Source organism: Chlamydotis macqueenii, chromosome 30, assembly GCF_036417535.1.
Source record: "Chlamydotis macqueenii isolate bChlMac1 chromosome 30, bChlMac1.mat, whole genome shotgun sequence".
NCBI lineage: Eukaryota > Metazoa > Chordata > Aves > Otidiformes > Otididae > Chlamydotis > Chlamydotis macqueenii.
Window position 1 is genome coordinate 188,737 of NC_141585.1, and position 19,301 is coordinate 208,037.

The 19,301-nt window shown below is 68.0% G+C and overlaps 2 protein-coding genes across 2 annotated transcripts; both read right to left on the reverse strand.

Moving 5' to 3' along the window:
• Nucleotides 1-136: 136 nt before the first annotated feature.
• Nucleotides 137-2,244, reverse strand: SPC24 (SPC24 component of NDC80 kinetochore complex). The gene is made up of 6 exons (XM_086769012.1): nucleotides 2,197-2,244; nucleotides 1,424-1,649; nucleotides 1,169-1,347; nucleotides 521-606; nucleotides 350-426; nucleotides 137-261 (listed from the first exon to the last, which is right to left on the reverse strand). The coding sequence occupies exons 1-6, from the start codon at nucleotides 2,242-2,244 to the stop codon at nucleotides 155-157; spliced, it is 723 nt and encodes a 240-aa protein (XP_086625138.1). The 3' UTR covers nucleotides 137-154.
• A 1,575-nt stretch (nucleotides 2,245-3,819) lies between these two features.
• On the reverse strand, nucleotides 3,820-19,049 carry PDE4A (phosphodiesterase 4A). Its single transcript, XM_086769014.1, is given in 19 exon segments — nucleotides 3,820-3,888; nucleotides 4,303-4,551; nucleotides 5,206-5,232; nucleotides 5,234-5,269; nucleotides 5,272-5,384; nucleotides 6,175-6,304; nucleotides 7,068-7,222; nucleotides 7,720-7,836; nucleotides 8,301-8,466; nucleotides 8,547-8,645; nucleotides 9,060-9,105; nucleotides 9,107-9,203; nucleotides 9,930-10,023; nucleotides 13,160-13,272; nucleotides 13,671-13,720; nucleotides 13,808-13,878; nucleotides 14,065-14,101; nucleotides 14,887-15,066; nucleotides 18,836-19,049. Coding segments are annotated over 19 exon segments (1,953 nt in total). The 5' UTR covers nucleotides 18,940-19,049.
• Between the last annotated feature and the right edge of the window lie 252 nt (nucleotides 19,050-19,301).

Below are 19,301 nucleotides of genomic sequence, written 5' to 3' on the forward strand. Positions count from 1 at the left end.
GGTTTTGGGGAGAAGCCGGATTCGCACCACCTTCCAGGGCATTGACTGGTTTTAATGATTTCCACATCCCCTCGTTACGGGAATAAAAAAGAGAGAGACTTTTGCGATTAAAGATGAGGAAGAAAAAAAATCGGTTGGGGCTGCGCCACCGCGCTCACCACGCCGTGGGCACCAGGCTCCACAGGTAGTCGCTGATGAAGCAGCGCGAGTGGCGGCTGCCGTCGATGTCGATGGGCTGCGCGATGTCGGGGCCGTAGTGGACTTGGGGGCGGAAGAACAGAAGGGGGGGGCAGTTAACAGAGAGGGGGGCGCTGGGGAGGGGCGCGGGGGGCTTTTGGGGGGCACTCACTGCCTTTGATCTGCGCCGGCTCGGCCTCGTAGTCCCAGTCGATGCGGCTGATTTTGTAGTACAGCTGCGTCACGTACCTGCGGGGGGGGGGGCACGGGGGGTGGGGGTCAGGGGTGCCCTGGGGGTCCCCCCTGGTGTCCCCACAGCCCCCCGCATCGTGTCCCCACTCACGTGGCAGAGGGCACGGCCTCCTCCTCCCCCCGCTCCAGGTCCTGCTCCAGCCACCGTCTCTGCTCCCGCAGCTCCTCCAGCTGCCGCTCGCAGGGCGGTAGCACAGTGAAGGGAGACCACACTCAAAAACGGCCACGGGACCCCCGCCTGCCCCCAGAAAGGACATGCTCCCCCCATGGGGGACCCCCACTACCCCTCAAAAAAGACAACGGGGACTGTAACTACCCCAAAAAGGACCCTAGGGCCCCCCCACACCCTAAAAGGGCAACAGGGACCCCATTATCACCAAAAAAGCACCATAGGCACCCCCAAAAAGGAGCGTGAGGTCTCACCCCAAAAAGGGACCATGAGGATCCCCAGAAAGGACAGTGGGGTCCCCTCATCCCAGAAAGGGACCATGGGGACCCCCACTACCCCCAGAAAATGAGGACCTCCTCCACCCCAGGAAAGGACCACGAGGACCCCGCTATCCTCAAAAAAGGACCACGGGGACCCCCCAAAAAGGACAACGGGGTCCTTTTACCCCAAAAAGGGAAATCCCCAAAAGACAATGGAGGCCCCTCACCCCGAAAAGGGACCATGGGGACCCCCACTGTCCCCAAAAAAGTGCAAAAGAGACCACACTGTCCAAAAAGGGACCACGGGAACCCCCAAAAGGGACACGTCCCCCCCAGAAGGATATGAGTTGCTGGCACGGAGGCTGGCGGCGGCCCCCCGCGCCTGCTCCAGCTCCTCCTGCAGCCCCCGCAGGCGGTGGAGGGCTCCCTGCCGCCGGCTCTCCTGCTCCAGCAGCGCCTGTGCCACTGTCTCCTCAGCCGCTGCCAGCTCTGGGGACAGCGGGGGCGGTGAGGGGGGGGTCCTGCTGGGCGAGGGGGGGGCCCAGGCGGGGCAGGGGGGGCTCACCTCGGAGCAGCGCGGCCGCCGTGGCCTGCGTGGCCAGCAGCCCCTGGTCGGCGCGGAGGCGTTTGTCCAGCCCGCGGCGCAGGAGGCCGTCGGCCCAGTCCGACACCAGCACCTTCAGCAGCTCCTTGCTCACCTCCTCCAGCTCCTGCATCCGCGCGCTCGCATGGCGGGGGCTGGGGGCCACGGCGGGATTGGGGGGCACGGCGGGGATTGGGGGGCCGCAGGGCTGGGGAGGGGGGGCACAGCGGGGATTAGGGGGCCGCAGGGCTGGGGACGGGGCAGAGCGGGGATTGGGGGGGCCACAGGGCTGGGGAAGGGGGGTTTGGGGGGACTGCAGGGCTGGGGAGGGGGGCAGAACAGGGATTGGGGGACCGCAGGGCTGGGGAGGGGTGTTTTGGGGGGGCCACAGGGCTGGGGTGGGGGGCACAGTGAGGATTGGGGGGGCCGCAGAGCTGGGGAGGGGGGCACAGCGGGGATTGGGGGGGCTGCAGGGCTGGGGAGGGGGCGAAAACTGGACGTGGGGGGAGCCTGGCCCCGAGCATGGGGACAGAGGCCCACGGTTTGGGGGGGGGGGGGGGCAGGAGCACGCGCAGACCCCTCCCCACACCGCGAAGCCCCCCTACCCCCAACCGGACCCTTGGGAGGCGGACCCCCCCGCGCCGGGCCTGCCCTCCCCCAACGCCCACCGGGGGGGCACAGCACACCCCCCCCCCCCCCCCGTTACCTGCTCTCACCGGTACCGGACGCGATTGGGCGGGAGTGGGGGGGGGTACCAGTGCGCGCGCGCCGCCGTTTGAACCGGGCGGGGCCGCTTGGCGCATGCGCCGTCAGGGCTCCCCGCCCCGCCCTCCACTCCCTGCGCATGCTCTCTATGGGCCGGGCCGGCCCGGGGACCCCCCCCAAGGCCGTGGACCCCCAGAGCCTGGGCCTCCTCTGTGGGACCCCCCCTAGGGCCTGGTCTTGGCCCGAGGGACCCCACCAAAGACTCTGGGACCCCCTGAAGGCTGTGGGACCGCCCCCCCAAGGCTTTGCCCCCTCCTCAAGGCCATGGGACCCCCCCGAAATGCTCTGGGAGCCCTTCAAGGCTGTGGGACCCCCTCCCGGGGCAGTACGACACCCCCCCCAGCCCAGACCCCCCCCAAAGCCCCCCCAGCACAGACTCCCCCCACACTCGTTCCCTTCTCTTTATTCGAGCCGATGGCGAAGGAGGGGGGGACGGTGGAGGGGGAGGGAAGGGGGGGTCCGGCCTCACGAGACCCCCGGGGGGGAACCCCCCAGGGTTTTGGGGAGGGGGGCTGGCAGGCTGGGGGGAGGTCACTCCCCCGACCCCCCCCCGCCCCCGCGGGGGTCCCGCCGAACCAGTCACAGTTTGTACAGAAACGGCGCCACGTACAAAAATAAAAGCTCTGCGCGACCCCCCCACGCGAGATCCCCCACCCCTCCCAGCCCGACCCCACCATCCCGCCCCTCAAGGCCACGTCGCAGGGGGCACAGGCCAGGCCTCACCCCCCTCCCCTCCAAAATGTGGGAGCGGGGCGTCTGACCCCGCCCCCAGCACCATTGCACACCCCCGGCCGTGCCCCCCCCCCAAAGCTGGGCAGCCCCAGCCCCGATGCTACAGTACAGTGTTCAGAAATGGGAGGACACCCCCTCCCAAATAAAAGCCTTTGGGGGGGGTCTGCCCCCCCGCTCCCCTCCCAGGCCCCAAAGGAGGGGATTGGGGGGGCGCCTTGTTATTGCTTCACCTCCACGGGGATTTGGGGGGGGGGGAGACCCCCCCCCGTTATGGCCTGGACCCCCCCGCACGCGCCCGGGGCAGGCGGGGGAACTGGGGAGGGGGAAATTGGGGGACGGGAAGGGGAGGGCTTCCCTGGGGGTCCCTGTGCCAAAAGGGGGAGCGAGCAGAAGACTTGGGGGGGGCACCCGCACCCCAAATTGGGGGAGCGGCCCCCCCCGTGCCCCCACCCTGTCCCCACATTGCTCCCCGTCCGGGTCTGCCCCCCCGCCGGGTAAATGGGTGGGAGGGGGGTCCTGTCCCTCGAGCCCCCCCGGGGGGGGGTCCGCTCTGTCGCTTTTTTTGTCTTTTCAGGTTTTTTTTTTACAAAATGCAATAAAAATGCCCTCTCCCCCCGCCCTCCCATAAACCCCATCAAATTCAAATGATTCAAATCGAATTCAAAGGGAACCGGAACCCAACAGAAACCCCACAAAAACCAAACCCGGAGCAAATTAAACTCGGATTAAAACCGAGGGCGAGAGGAAATCGAATTGGACCCGAACCGAAATGAAATCGGAACAGAACTGAAATCAAACCCAAATCAAATCAAAACGGAGTGAAAACCCCATTGGAGCCAACTTCAAACTGAATTAGAATCGAATTAAAATGGAATTAAAACCTAATTAAGATCGATTTGAAATCGAATTAAATGGAACTCAATTGAGATTGAATTGAAATCAAATTCAAACTGGCATTAAAACCAAATTTAAACGAAATTCAAATCGAATTCAAGTTGATTTAAAACCGAATGGAGAGCGAATGGAAATGGAATCACGATGGAGTTAAAGCCGAATTCAATCGAATTCAAATAAAATTAAAAAAAAAATTTAAAAAACTAAAAAAAAATTAAGATCAAATTGAAACCAAATTCAAGTGGAATTCAGATCGAATTCAAATCAAAATAAAACCGAATTCAAGTCGAATTTAAACCAAAGGAAATCAAATTCCAGTTGAATTGAAAGGGAACTGAAATGGAATCGGGGTGGAATCAAACCGAATGCAAATAAAAAACGAAACCGGATCCAGGCCGGACCCAGGCCGGACCCAGGCCGGATTTCGCGGTGAAAATTCGGGGGGCGCTACAATAAATTCGGGGCCGGACCCTCGCCCTCCCCCTCCCCTCCCTCCCTCTCCGCCCCGGGAGGGCGGGGCCGGCGGGGCCGGCGCGGCGGGGGCGGGGCCGGCGGCTGGGCGGTGGCGGGGCCGCGGCGGGGGCGGGGCTGGGCGGCGCGCGGCGCTGGTACCAGTCGCGGTTCTGCTCCAGCCGCGCCAGCATCTCCTGGGCGTCCGGCTGCACCAGCTCCGCCCAGGCCTCCCAGAGCGGCAGCGCCACGAAATCGATGAACCCCACCTGGGGGGGACACGGGGGGACACGGGGGGGTGGGGGTACACGAGGGGATAAGGGGGACACGGGGGGACGTGGGGGGACACGGGGGGGTTGGGGTACACGAGGGGATAAGGGGGGACACGGGGGAACACAGGGGAACGGGGCACGGGGGGACACAAGGGCGGACGTGGTGGGGATGTGGGACATGGAGGACACGGGGACACGGGGACATGGGGGGACAGCAGGACATGGGGGACATAGGGACATGGGGGGACATGGGAGACATGGGGGGACACAGGGACATGGGGGGACACGGGGACATTGGGGGATGCAGGGACATGGGGGGACACGGGGACATGGGGGGACATGGGAGGATGTGAGTGCAGCAGGGACATGGGGGACGCATGTGGGACACCACCCCGGGGGACTGTGCCACTGCACCCCCTCCCGGGGGCCACCAAGGTCCCCCATCCCCACGGGGTGCCCCAATGCCACCCCCATCCCCCTGTGTCCCCTCGATGTCCCCCACATCCCCTGATGCCACCCCGCGTCCCCCCGTGTCCCCTCCACATCCTCCACGTCCCCCGATGCCACCCCGCATCCCCCTGTCCCCCCACGTCCCCCCACATCCCCCACGTCCCTTCAATGTCCCCCGCGTCCCCCCCCGCGCCCCCCGACCTGGGACCTCTCGACGGAGGCCGTGTGTCTTGTCGCACATGGGGCTGATCTCCATCCCGCGCTCCCAGCTCTCCGGTCTCCCTGCCGGAAAAACTCCTCCATGATCCGCGCCGTCCACTGCCGGTACAGCGCCAGTGGCTTCGTGGGGTTGCTCAGGTCCGCGCAGTGCACCATGTTTCCTCAGCACCTGCCCAGAGCCCGTCAGCCGCCCCCGCGCCCCAAAACGCCCCCCGAAAACCCAAAAAACCCACCACCCAAAAAAAAACCCACTCCACCCCTCCAAAAAACCAAAAACCTAAGCCCTACAAAACCAAAAAAACCCCAGCAAACTCCTCCAAAACCCAAAAAACCTACCCCCAAAAAAAACCCCAAACCCCCCCAAACACCCCCAAACACCCCAAAACCCTCCCACCCCCCAAAACACCCCACAAATCCTCCTAAAACCCCCAAACTCCCCCCAAAACCCCCAAAAAATCCAGCCCCCCCAAAAAAACAAAACCCTCCCAAACAAAAAAAAACAAAGCCCCCCCCAAACCCCAACGAAACCCCCAAAACTCCCCCAAACCCAAACCACCCCCAAAATCCCAAACCCCTCAAACCCCCCCAAAAACTCAAAAAAAACCCCAAACCCCCCAAACCAAAAAGCCTCAACGCCCCCCCCAAGATCCCCAAACCCTCAAAAACTCGAAAACCTCGAAAAAAAAAAAAAACACCAAAATCCTCAAAAAGCCTCCCAAACACCTCAAAAACCCAAAAACTGTCAAAAACTCAAAAAAAACTGAAAACTCCCAAATCCAAAACACCTCAAAATTCCCAAAACCCCCCCAAAAAACTCCAAAAAAACCCACCTCAAAATCCCCAAACCCTCAAAAACACCCAAAACCTCTGAAAGCCCCCAAAATGCCCCAAACCCAAAACACCCAAAAAATCCCAAAAACGCCTCAAAACCCCCCAAAATCCGCAGCCCGCGCGGCACCTGGATGCGGTCGGCGTAGGTGTCCAGCAGCAGCACCCCCGAGCTGGTCACCTTCCTGGTCTCCACCATGGTCTTCAGCCCGGCCAGCAGCCCCAAGTGCTTGGACATGTCGGTGGCCAGCACCTGCGCGGGGCGGCGGGGGCTCGGGGGGGGTCGGGGGGGGTTTGGGGCAGTTTGGGGGATTTGGGGCCGGTTTGGGGGTGGTTTGGGGGGGTTTGAGGCAGGTTTGGGAGCGGTTTGGGGGAGTTGGGGCAGTTTGGGGAACTTGTGGGCAGTTTCGGGGGGTTTGGGGGGATTTGGGGGCGGTTTGGGGGTTTTGGGGCAGTTTAGGGCGTTTTAGGGGCTGTTTTGGGAGCGGTTTGGGGCAGTTTGGGGGATTTGGGGGCAGTTTAGGGGGGTTTGGGGGCAGTTTGGGGCGGTTTGGGGGTTTGGGGACAGTTTGGGGATTTGGGGCCGGTTTGGGGGTGGTTTGGGGGGTTTGAGGCAGGTTTGGGAGCGGTTTGGGGGAGTTGGGGCAGTTTGGGGGACTTGTGGGCAGTTTCGGGGGGTTTGGGGCAGTTTGGGGGGATTTGGGGGCAGTTTGGGGGCAGTTTGGGGGGTTTGGGGCCGTTTTGGGAGCGGTTTGGGGGTTTGGGGGCAGTTTGGGGGATTTGGGGGCAGTTTAGGGGGGTTTGGGGGCAGTTTGGGGGCAGTTTGGGGGGGTTTGGGGCAGGTTGGGGGGATTTGGGGGCAGTTTGGGGGTTTTCGGGGTGGTTTGGGGGGATTTGGGGGCAGTTTGGGGCGGTTGGTGCGGTTGGTGGGGGTTTTGGGGCAGTTTGAGGGTTTTGGGGGCAGTTTGGGGGGATTTGGGGTGGTTTGGGGCGGTTTGGGGGTTTTCGGGGCGCACCATGTCGATGACCATCTTGCGCAGGGCCTGGCACTGGCGCCGGCTGAGGTTCTGGAAGATGTCGCAGTTCTCCTCCTGCAGCAGCCGGAAGCCCACGGCGAGGTGATGGTTCTCCAGCACCGACTCGTCGTTGTACATCAGCGCCAGCTCCGAGTCTGCGCGACACGCGTGTGTGCGCGCACATACGTGTGTGTGCATGTGCACGCGGGGGGAGCGTGAAGGTGGCGCGGACGGGTGAGGCGGGGCGCGGGCGTGAGGCAGGCCGCGCGTGCAAGGCATGCGCAAGAAGGCACGCGTGCGCAAGATAACACACGTGCACAAGACGACACGCGTGCGCAAGGTGGCAGACATTGGGCTGGATGATGTGTGTGCGCAAGACTGGGCGTGTGCAAGGTGACGTAAAACGACAGGCGTGTGCAAGACAGCAGGCGCGTGCAAGACTGCGCATGTGCGAGATGACACGCGTGTGCAAGGCTGTGTGCGAGACAGCGTGCACGCGCAGGGGGGACACGCATGGGAGGCAGCTCATACATGCGAGACGCAGCAAAGCGCATGTGCACAAGAGGCCAGGCGTGTGCAGGAGGCCAGGCGTGTGCAGGAGGCCAGGCGTGCGCGGGAGGCCACACGCGTGTGCGGGAGGCGCGGCGCTCACTGGTGTTGATGAGGAACTGGTTGGAGACACCGGGGTGGTCAACGTCGTGGATGGCGGCGGCGAAGAGTGCTGCCAGGATCTCCAGGTCGGTGAACACGGCCTGCAGCAGCGCGCGCCCTCAGCACCCGCGGACGGCGGGGTGGGCCCCCCACCCCAAGATGGGTCCCCCCACCCCAAGATGGGTCCCATCACCTCATGACGGGTCCCCCCACCCCATGACGGGTCCCCCCACCCCATGACGGGTCCCCCCACCCCATCATGACTCCCACCACCCCACAATGGGTCCCACCACGGGTCCCACCACCCCACCATGGGTCCCACCACCCTCTAATGGGTGCCCCCACCCCAAGATGGGTCCCATCACCCCACAATGGGTCCCACCACCTCATCATGACTCCCACCACCCTACCACGGGTCCCCACCACCCTCTAATGGGTCCCCCCACCCCCATGATGGGTCCCACCACGTGTCCCACCACCCCGCCACGGGTCCCACCACCCTCTAACGGGTCCCCCCACCCCACGCCACGCGTCCCGCCAGCCCCCGGCGTGTCCCGCGGCGGGCGGGCGGGGGGGTCTCACGTCGAGGGCGGGGGGTGGCCAGCAGGACGTGGGTGGACTGCAGGACGTCGGCGGCGTGCAGGCTGTTGTGGTAGGCGACGTCGGGGCGGTAGTGCTCCTCCAGCGCCAGCGCGAAGGCCAGCAGCGTCCCCTCAGGGATCCGGAACGTCCTCACCAGCTCCCGCTGCTGCGCGCGGGGGTCAGAGCCCGCGGTGGGGGTCGGGGGGGGTCCAGGGGGGGGCGCGGGGGGCGCGGGGCGGGGGGCACCTGGAAGACGCTGTACATGATGCAGCTGAGCGAGCGGTTGTTGGAGAACTCGGAGACGCGGAAAATGTTCAGCCCCCACGAGTTGAGGTTGTCCAGCTCCTGGGGGGGGGCGGGGGGGTGGGGTATGGCAGGGACCCCCGGCGCTCCCACTCCCCCTTAAACCCCGTGACCCCTCCAAAATCCCAGTGACCCCTCCCAAATCCCAGTGCCCCCCCCTTTAAATTCCAGTGACCCTCCCAAATCCCAGTGCCCCCCCCCTTTAAATTCCAGTGACCCCCCAATCCCAGTGGCCCCCCCTTTAAATTCCAGTGACCCCCCTAATCCCAGTGACCCCTCCCAAATCCCAGTGACCCTCCCAAATCCCAGTGACCCCCCCTTTAAGTTCCAGTGACCCCCCCGATCCCAGTGCCCCCCCGATCCCAGTGCCCCACTCCCAGTACCCCCCCACTCCCGGTGCCCCCCCCCCCTCGGTGCCCCCCCCCGATCCCAGGGCCCCACTCCCAGTGCCCCCACCTTGCCCAGCAGCTCCTCCCGGTCGGTCTCCACCCCGAAGCGGGGGGACGCCGGCGGCGGGGGGGCCGCGGGGGCGGGGCAGCCGCCGCCGCTTCTCGCGCTCGCGGGGGCCGGGGGCGGGGATCTCCACCTCGTGCTGCTTCTCTGGGTGGGGGGAGGGGGGACACGGGGGGGGCACGGGGGCGCGTCGGGGGGACACGGCCGCCCCAGGGCACGCAGGGGTCTGGGGGGGGGTCCCTGGGGGTTGGGGGGGCGTCCTGGGGGGCTCTGGGGGTCTGGGGAGGTCCCTGGAGGTTTTGGGGGCTTGGGGGGGCGTCCTGGGGGGCTCTGGGGGAGTCCTTGGGGGGTCCCTGAGGGGACCCCGAGGGGTCTCTGGAGTTTGGGGGGGGTCCCAGGGGGGGTTCTGAGGGTGCCTGGGTGTGTGTGGGGGGTCCCTGGGGGTCAGGGGGGTCCCTGGGGGTTCTGAGGAGGGGGTCCCTGGGTGTGGAGGGGTCCCTGGGGGTCAGGGGGAGTCCTTGGGTGTTGGGGGGTGGTCCCTGGGTGTCCCTGGGTGTTGGGGGGTGTCAGGGGGTCTCTGGGGGTCCTGAGGGGTCCCTGGGGGTTTGGTGAGGGTCCTGAGTGTCTGGGAGGGTCCCTGGGTGTCGGGGGCGGGGGGGTCCGTGGGTGTGGGACTTCCTGAGTGTGGGGGGGGGTCCCTGGGTGTCTCGGGGGGTCAAGGGGTGTCCCAGGGGGTTCTGGGTGGTCCCTGGGTGTGTGGGGGGGTCATGGATGTTTGGGGCGTCCCTGGGCGGCTCGGGGGGTCCCCGGGTGTCCCTCGAGGTGGGTGTCGGTGGCTGTGGGGGTGTCCGGGGGTCCCTGGGGGGGGCTCACCCAGGAAGGTGCTGGCGATGTACTCGGAGACCTGGTTCCCGGAGCGGCTCATCCCGGAGAGGTGGCTCAGCTCCCGGCTCAGCATCCGCTTGAACTGGGGGGCGCGGGGTAAGCGGCCGGCCCCCGCCCGGGACCCCCGGGACCCCCCATCCCCGGGAACCCTATCCCCGAGACCCCCGCCCCGGGACCCCACCCCCGCGGACGGGGGGAGGCCCGCACAGCTCCCCCTGGACACTGGGGGGCACTGGTAGCACTGGGATGGCACCGGGATGGCAATGGGATGGCACTGGGGGGGCACTAGTGGCACTGGGATGGCACTGGGGGTCACTGGTGGCACTGGAGGGGCACTGGGGGTGCTGGGGGGACACTGGGGGTGATGGGGGGCACTGGGGGGGCACTGGTGGCACTGGTGGCACTGGGGGGGGGACACTCCAGGAGCCACCAGCGGTTCCAGCCCCCCCCCAGCCGGGGGCACCCAGGGTCCCCCCCTGTCCCCCCTCGTAGGTGCTGTGGGGGGCGGGGCCGCCCCGCGCCCCCCGAGTCCTCGCTGCCCTTGAGCGGGGCCCGGATGCTGCCCCCCCCCGCCCCCCCCGTGACTCATCCCCGGCTGTGGAGCTGGGGGAGCCGGGGGGGGCTGGGGGGCTCCCCCCCACCTCCGGGGGGGGATATGCAGGCGCCCCCCCCCAAACCGCCAGACTCATTTGCCCCCCCCATCTCGGGGTGAGAGGCTGCCCCCCCATTTACCCCCCCAATTGCCCCCAACACCGCGGGTGGGGGGGGGACGAGCATCACCCCCATCCCTCCCCCCAGCAGCCAATCAGGACCCTCCGCCCCATCGCCATGGCAACCGCGGTCTCCGTAGCAACCACCCCATCCCGGACCCTGTGTCCCCCCCCTCGGGGTGGGGGGTGTTTAACCCCTGCTGTACCACGGGGGGGGGGGTGTCCTCCAGCCCCCTCCCCACTCAGGACCACCCTCAGCCGTGTCATGAGTTTGCCAGGTCTCTGCGTGACGGCGCAGCTTCCCCCTCCACCAAACCACAAATGGAGGGGGGGATGCACCCCGAGGGCTGCCGGGGGCGTCCCACCGCGATACTGCGGGGGAGGGGAAGGTCAGACGTACCCCCTCCCCCCCCGTGCCCCCCCTTACCTGGTCCCACCAGCCCACCAGCCAGGGCTTGGCGCAGGTCTCGCAGAAAAAATCCACCAAGGGCATTTTGGAGGGGGGTCGGGGGGGGCCGGCCGGGGGTGCTGGACCCCCTCGCCGCCCCGAAAAAACTGGGGGGGGTCCCTGGTTACCGAGGGGGGGCTGCCCCTCCCCCCTTTTCCTGCAGCTCCTTAAGGGCCGGGGGAGGCTGTGGGGCGCGGGGGAGCCCTGGGCATGGTGGGACCCGGGGGGGGGGCAGCAGGGCCCCCCCCGGGTTGGGAGGGCACCGCCAGCCCACCCCCCCTCACATCGCCCCCCCCTCCCCCCGGGGTCCTGCAGGCCGCTCCCCCCTTGGGGTGGTGGTGGGGGGGGTCAGTGGGAGCCCATGGGGAGGGGCGAGAGGATGAGGGAGTGGGGGGGTTCTGGAAGGGGCTGGGATGCGGGATGTGGGGTGTGGGATGTGGGAGTGTCCGGTCGGGATGCGGGAGGATGCAGAGGACCGCGGGGGGGGGCAGGGGTCGCGGGGGGGGGAGTCCCGGGGGGGTCCCAGGGGGGCCGGGGAGGGGGGGGGTGGCAGTGGCGTCCCGTCGGGGCTGCGGAGGCCGCGGAGCGCCGGACGCGGGGGGGGGTGGGGGGGGCGCACGCCTGCGCGGGGCTGCGGGGCCTCGCTCCTCCCCCCGGCCCTGCCCACGGTCACGGCCCCCGCCGCAGCTTGGGGGGGGGGGGCGAGGGGGGATCCAGGCGTCCGGCTGGGGCGGGTGTTTGGGGTCCCTATGTTTGGGGGGGGGGAACCCCTGGGTCCCCCCTCACTGGGGATGGGACCTCCCCAGCGCGATGGGGACCCCCACGGGTGACCCCGCGTGGAGTCGAGGGCCCCCGGGGTGACCTCCAAATGGGACAGGCCCCCCCCCCAGACGCCCCCATTGGGACAGGGACCCCCACGCTGGGATGGGGACCCCCACGGATGACCTCGCATGGGGACAAGGACCCCCAAAACGGGACAGGGCCCCCCTAGGGGTGGCACAGGGTGGTGCCAGGCCCACGGGGACGTGGGGACAGGACGGGGGGGGGCGGGGGGGGGGCACGGTGGTGCACCCAGAGCTGCAGCACCGGCTACGGGACCGGCGTCACCGACACAACCGGTGCCACCGGTGCCACCGGTACAACCAGTGCCACCGACACAACCGCCGCCGCCGGCCCCCGCGGGCCGGGGACCCCGCGCAGCCCCCGGATTTGGGGTGCCCCCCCACCCTGCTGCCGCCAGCCCCCCCCCCGTCCCTGACGCTGTCCCCAGGGCGGAGCCGGGTCCTGTCCCCAAATCCAGGGCACAGCCGGGCCCTGTCCCCAGCGCCACCCCTGCCCCCGTCCCAGCGGGGTCCGTCCCTGTCCCCGTCCCCGTCCCTGTCCCGTCCCAGCGGGCTCCAAACCGGGCCCTGTCCCCCGCCGGGGTCCATCCCCGCCCCTCAGCAGGGTCCCTGTCCCCTCCCTGTCCCCACCCCCACCTCCGTGTCCCAGGAGGGTCCCCGTCTCCCAGCAGGGTCCCGTCCTGTCCCCATCGCTGTCCCGCAGGGGTCCCATTCCCTGGGTGGGGTCCCCGTCCCTGTCCCCGTTTGGGGTCTTGTCTCTGTCCCCATCGCTGTCCCGCAGGGGGGTCCCTGTCCCCGTCCCCATTCCCGTCCCCCACTGGGGTCCCGTCCTGTCCCCACGGGGTCCCGTCCCCCGCGGGGTCCCGTCCTGTCCCCCCCGCTGAGGTCCCGTCCCCGTCCCGTGCCCCGTGGGTCCTGTGGGTGCACTCCCGTGCCCCGTGGGTGCCGTCCCGTGCGCTGTGGGGTCCCTTTGGTGCCATCCCGTGTCCTATGGGTCCCGTGGGTGCCGTCCCTGTCCCGTGGGTGCCGTCCCGTGCCCCGTGGGTGCCGTCCCGTGCCCCGTGGGTCCCGTGGGTGCACTCCCGTTCCCCGTGGGTGCCGTCCCGTGCCCCGTGGGTCCCGTGGGTGCACTCCCGTTCCCCGTGGGTGCCGTCCCGCGCCCCGTGGGTGCCGTCCCCGTGCCCCGTGGGTCCCGTGGGTGCGGTCTCGCGGGCGCACCTTGCTGGAGGCCATCTCGCTGACGGCGCGGTGGGTCTGCAGGGTCTCCAGCTGCTCCAGGCACCAGTCCAGCTCCTCCAGCGCCCCCCGGCCCAGCTGCCGGCACCGCTCCTCTGCGGGGGGGGGGCGACCCCGGGGATGGGGGTGTGGGACCCCCAAAGGAGGGGGGACCCCAGGATGGGATGGGGACCCTGGGGATGGGGGGCTGCAGGGACCCCCGGGGATGGGGCTGGGGGGCTGCAAGGATAGGGGGCTGCAGGGACCCCCGGGGATGGGGGGCTGCAGGGACCCCCGGGGATGGGGCTGGGGGGCTGCAGGGATAGGGGGCTGCAGGGACCCCCGGGGATGGGGTTGGGGACCCCCGGGGCTGGGGGGGCTGCAGGGACCCCTGTGGACAGGGCCAGGGGAGGGGGATGGGAGCTGCCAGCCCCCTGCCTCAGTTTCCCCCACACACCCCCCCCCCAAACTCTCCCGGGGGTGGGGGCTGAGCCCCCCCTTAACCCCCCCTTACCCGAGAGCGTGGCCTTGTTGAGGGGGGGCTGGGAGCCGACGGGCGACGGCCTGCCATGGGAGGGGGCACGTCAGGGCTGGCCGGGCCCCCGCACGGGGTGGGGGTCGGGGTGGGGGTCGGGGGTGGGGGTCACTCACCTGCCCGTGGGGGGAGGGACATTGGCTAGCAGCGAGAAGCTGCTGCGGACGCTGCGGAGACTCGCCAGCACCTGGGGGGGGGACACACAAAAAGGAGGGGGCACGGGGGGCACCCCCTCCCCCAGCGACCCCCAAACCTGCCGCTGGCGTCAGCCAAACCCCCAACACCAGGGCCAGCGCCCCCCCGGGCCCCCCTGCAGGGGTGGGGGGCCCAATCCTGCCCCCTCCCACCCCCAGCCCCCCCCCCCCAGCCCTACCTGGGCGAAGGGGGTGACGATCAGCTCCTCGGCGTGGCTGTGAGAGAAATGGGGGGGGGGTCGTGGGGGGGGGGCAGGACCCCTGGGTACCCCCCCGGAGCCCCACCCCATCCCCAGAGGGGGACATAGACCACAGGGGCACGGGGGGGGGGAGCCCTGGGGGGATATTTGGGGGAGGCCTGGGGGATATAGGGGGGTCTCCAAGGGGATTGGGAGGGGTACCTGGGGATATTGGGGGTCCCCAGTGAGATACTGGGGGGGATCCCCAGGTGGGGGTTGGGGGGTCTCCGGGGGGATGGTGGGGATGTTCCTGGGGGGATATCGGGGGTCCCCTGGGGGATACTGGGGCATCCCTGGGGGATAGTGGGGGTCTCTGGGGACATTGGGGAGTCCCTGGGTGATACTGAAAATCCCCAGGTGGGTATTGGGGGTCCCTGGGGGAGACTGGGGGTCTCTGGGGGACTTTGGAGGGGGACATTGGGGGGTCTCTGGAAGGATAGTGGGGGGGTCCCTAGGGTCCCCAGGGTGTCTGTGGGGTCCCCAGGAATCTCGGGGGGTCCCAGGGTGTCCCGGGGGTGTCAGGGGGTTTCAGGGGGTCTTGGGGGGTCCCGGGGGTGTCAGGGGGTCCTGGGAGGTTTCAGGGGGGTCTCGGGGGGTGCCGGGGATGTCAGGGGGGTGTCAGGGGGTCCTGGGGGGCCTCAGGGGGTCCCGGGGCTCTCAGGGGGTGTCAGGGGGTCCTGGGGGGTCTCAGGGGGTCCCGGGGGGTCCCGGGGGTGTCAGGGGGTGCCGGGGGGGTCCCGGGGGCGCCGGGGCCGCACTCACGCCTCGCTGGCAACGGAGGAGGCGCGGGAGCCGCCCTTGGGCGAGGCGTCGAGGTCACTGTCGGAGCGGTACAGGAAGGACTCACGGCGCTGGCCCGGGGGGGCCCCGGGGAGCAGCACCAGCCCCGCGCCGGCCTGGGGGTCCAGCGAGTCCCCGCGGGGGCCACGGTCCGCCGCTGCGCTGGGGGGGGCACGAGGACGTCAGGGATGGGGTGGGGGGACGGGACCCCCCCCCCACGCAGCCCCCCGCACCCGGCACAGCACCCACGCGGGGCTGGCGGCCACGGGGGCGTCCATGGCGGCGATGGGATGGGATGGGATGGGATGGGAAGGGATGGGATGGGTTGGGATGGGATGGGATGGGATGGGAAGGGATCGGATGGGGTGGGATGGGATGGGATGGGATGGGATGGGATGGGATGGGATGGGATTGGGATGGGATGGGATGGGATGGGAAGGGATCGGATGGGATGGGATGGGAAGGGATGGGATGGGTTGGGATGGGATGGGATGGGATGGGAAGGGATCGGATGGGATGGGATGGGATGGGATGGGAAGGCATGGGATGGGATGGGATGGGGTGGGATGGGTTGGGATGGGATGGGATGGGGTGGGATGGGATGGGATGGGATGGGATGGGAAGGGATCGGATGGGATGGGATGGGATGGGATGGGGTGGAATGGGATGGGATGGGATGGGATGGGAAGGCATGGGATGGGATGGGATGGGGTGGGATGGGATGGGATGGGATGGGATGGGAAGGCATGGGATGGGATGGGATGGGGTGGGATGGGATGGGATGGGGTGGGATGGGATGGGATGGGATGGGAAGGCATGGGATGGGATGGGATGGGATGGGGTGGAATGGGATGGGATGGGATGGGAAGGCATGGGATGGGATGGGATGGGGTGGGATGGGATGGGATGGGATGGGAAGGCATGGGATGGGATGGGATGGGGTGGGATGGGATGGGATGGGAAGGGATGGGCAGGGCACAGGGATGGGATGGGATGGGATGGGATGGGATGGGATGGGATGGGGTGGGATGGGATGGGATGGGATGGGATTGGGATGGGATGGGATGGGGTGGGATGGGATGGGATGGGATGGGATGGGATGGGATAGGATGGGATGGGGTGGGATGGGATGGGATGGGATGGGATGGGGTGGGATGGGATGGGATGGGATGGGATAAGAGCAGGGATGGGATGGGATGGGGATGGGGTGGGATGGGATGGGATGGGATGGGATGGGATGGGGTGGGATGGGATGGGATGGGATGGGATGGGGTGGGATGGGATGGGATGGGATGGGATGGGATGGGATGGGATAGGATGGGATGGGGTGGGATGGGATGGGATGGGATGGGATGGGATGGGATGGGCATGGGATGGGATGGGATGGGATGGGATGGGGTGGGATGGGGATGGGATGGGATGGAGATGGGGATGGGATGGGATGGGATGGGATGGGATGGGATGGGGTGGGATGGGATGGGATGGGATGGGAAGGCATGGGATGGGATGGGGTGGGATGGGATGGGATGGGATGGGTTGGGATGGGATGGGATGGGAAGGGATGGGCAGGGCACAGGGATGGGATGGGATGGGATGGGATGGGATGGGATGGGATGGGCATGGGATGGGATGGGATGGGATGGGATGGGGTGGGATGGGGATGGGATGGGATGGAGATGGGGATGGGATGGGATGGGATGGGATGGGATGGGGTGGGATGGGATGGGATGGGATGGGAAGGCATGGGATGGGATGGGGTGGGATGGGATGGGATGGGATGGGATGGGTTGGGATGGGATGGGATGGGAAGGGATGGGCAGGGCACAGGGATGGGATGGGATGGGATGGGATGGGCACAGGGATGGGATGGAGATGGAGAGGAGGAAGAGGCAGGGATGGGGATGGGGATGGGCACCAGCAGCGGGACATCCCCGCACCCAGGACCAGCACTGGCACCGCCCCGAGCTGAGAGACCCTGGTCTGGTGCCACCACACCACGCCGGACCACGCCGGACCACGGTGGACCACGTCGGACCACGCCGTAGCCATACCGCCACAGCGCGCCATACCGCATCGTACCGTGCCGCACTGTGCCGTGCCGTATCACGCCACTCCACACCACACCGTGCCATACCGTGCCATGCGGCACTGGCCGGCGCGCCCAGCCGGCCCTGGGGGCGGCAGAAGTGGGGGTCCCTGCTATTCCCGGCAGCCGGCACGCGGGGGGCTCGCCTGCCGGCGCGGGATTTCCTCCCGACCGGGATCTGCTCTGGCAGCCGGAGACAAACGTGAATCATTTTTAATGGCCGCAGGTGACTCATCCCCCTCGAAAAAGATTCCGGCACATCATCCGCGCCGGAGGGGCCGTGACGGGCGCTGCGCAGCACCACCGCCATCACTGTGACCCGCCGGCGGCGCGAGGCTGGCGTCGGTTTGATTATTATTATTATTATTATTTTATTATTCTGAAAAGGCAAGGAAATAGAGGAGGAGGAGGAATTAACCAGGGCGAGGGCTGCAGGAACCGGGAAAAGGCTCCGGGACCCGGCGAGGACCGGCCGGATCCTGGCACCGCTGCGGGAGCCGGGCCCCGGTGAAATCCCAGCCTGGGATCCGGTGCCCGCTCTCCTTGTGATGCCGGCGGCTCCAGGAAGGGAGAATCCTGTAACCAGGGCCCAGCCTGTTCCTCCCAGTCCAACCGCGCCGGCGTCGGGAACGCCGGGATAAGAGCGAGGGGTCGCCCACCCGCCGGGTCCCACTGACGGGGGTTTGGTGGGATGCTGCGGTGCAGGGGTCCGGCGTCCCAACCCCCGGATTTGGCGGGGGGTCTTCAGCCCTTCCAGCAGCCTCAGTTTCGCCGGGGGGACGCCGGCCCTGCCCGCGCCCCACCGCCCTCCCCAGCTGCTCGCCGCCCGCCAGCCGTCGGGAAGGGAGGAAGAGGAGGAGGAGGAAGGAAACCTCGACCGAGCCTTGACCATCTGCTGGGCCTGCCGCACGTTAATTAGCTCCCCTAATGAAGCCGGAGGTGCCGCTGCTGGAAGGACGCGGTGCCTGGCACATGCTGCCGGTGCCGCACGGCCACCCGTCGACGCGGCCCCAAGTTGGTTCCCCGCCCCAAAAAAATGATTCCTGACCAGGAACGGGTTTGCCCCGGCAGAGCCGGTGGCGTGAGGGGGTCACCCCTGCTGGAGTGGGGGTGCCCTCGGGCAGGTTTGGGGGGGTCCCTGGGCACCCCACACCCTGCCGGGACCGGCACCCATGGGGTCCCCACGGGCCAGAGCCGGGAGCTGCGGTTGTGCCGGTGCCGGTGACCCCATCACCGCGCCCGGTGTCTGGTGGGGACCCCGGGAAGGGTGCGGCCAGGCCGGGGGTCCCGAGGGACCTGACCCCCCCTGTGCCACCGCCACCCCGCACTCCCACGGCAGCACGTGGGCCAGATCCACACCCGGCACTGGCACGGCCACCGGCACGGCCACTGGCTCCCTCCCACTGCCACGGCACTGGGATGAGGATGCTGCTGGGGGGTCCCTCCTCCGGTACCGGCACTGGGATGATACTGGGGTGGTCCCACCTCTGAAACTGGGATGATGTTGGGTGGGTCCCACCTCCAGTACCAGAACTGGGATGATGCTGGAGGGATCCCAGCTCTGGTACCAGTACAATGTTGGGGGGTCCCTCCCACCTCCAGTACTGGTACTGGGATGATATTGGGAGTGTCCCAGCTCCAGTACCACTACTGGGATGATACTGGGGGTGGTCCCACCGCTGGTATCAGTACAATGTTGGGGGGTCCCTCCCACCTCCGGTACCGGTACTTGGATGATTCCGGGGGGTCCCTCCCACCGCCTCCAGTACCAGTAGCAGGACGATACTGGGGGGTCCCAGCTGTGGTGCTGGGGGGCTGGGGGGGGTCCTCGCCGCTGTCACCTACCCCTTGCCGGTGCCGGGGGTCCCGTGGAGGGAGGAGGGCCAGGACATGCGGGATTTCCGCAGCCCCGGCCGGTCCCCGGTGTCGACGGCGTCTGCCCGCTCCATGGGCCGGTGCCGGTGCCGGTCGGTGTCGGAGAAGCCGCGGTGGCGGATGCGGACAGGGGTGCGGGGCTGGCGCCAGAGGTGCTGGGGGGGGGCGCAGGGCGCTGGGCCCCTCCCGGGACACCGGCAGCGAGAGGCTTTTCCCGGAGCCCGGTACCGGCTCCATCGCTCCTGGTACCGGGGGGACAGGGCGGCCCGAGCTGCTCCCAGGGCCCGTAAAGGAGCCGGTACCGGAGCCCAGCCCGCTCCCGGAGCCGGTCCTGGAGCAATTCCCGCTCCCAGAACCGGTCCCGGTGCCCGACTCGGTCCCGCTACTGGTGCCGGTGCCGGTACCGGAGCCACCCCCGGTACCGGTCCCGGTCCCT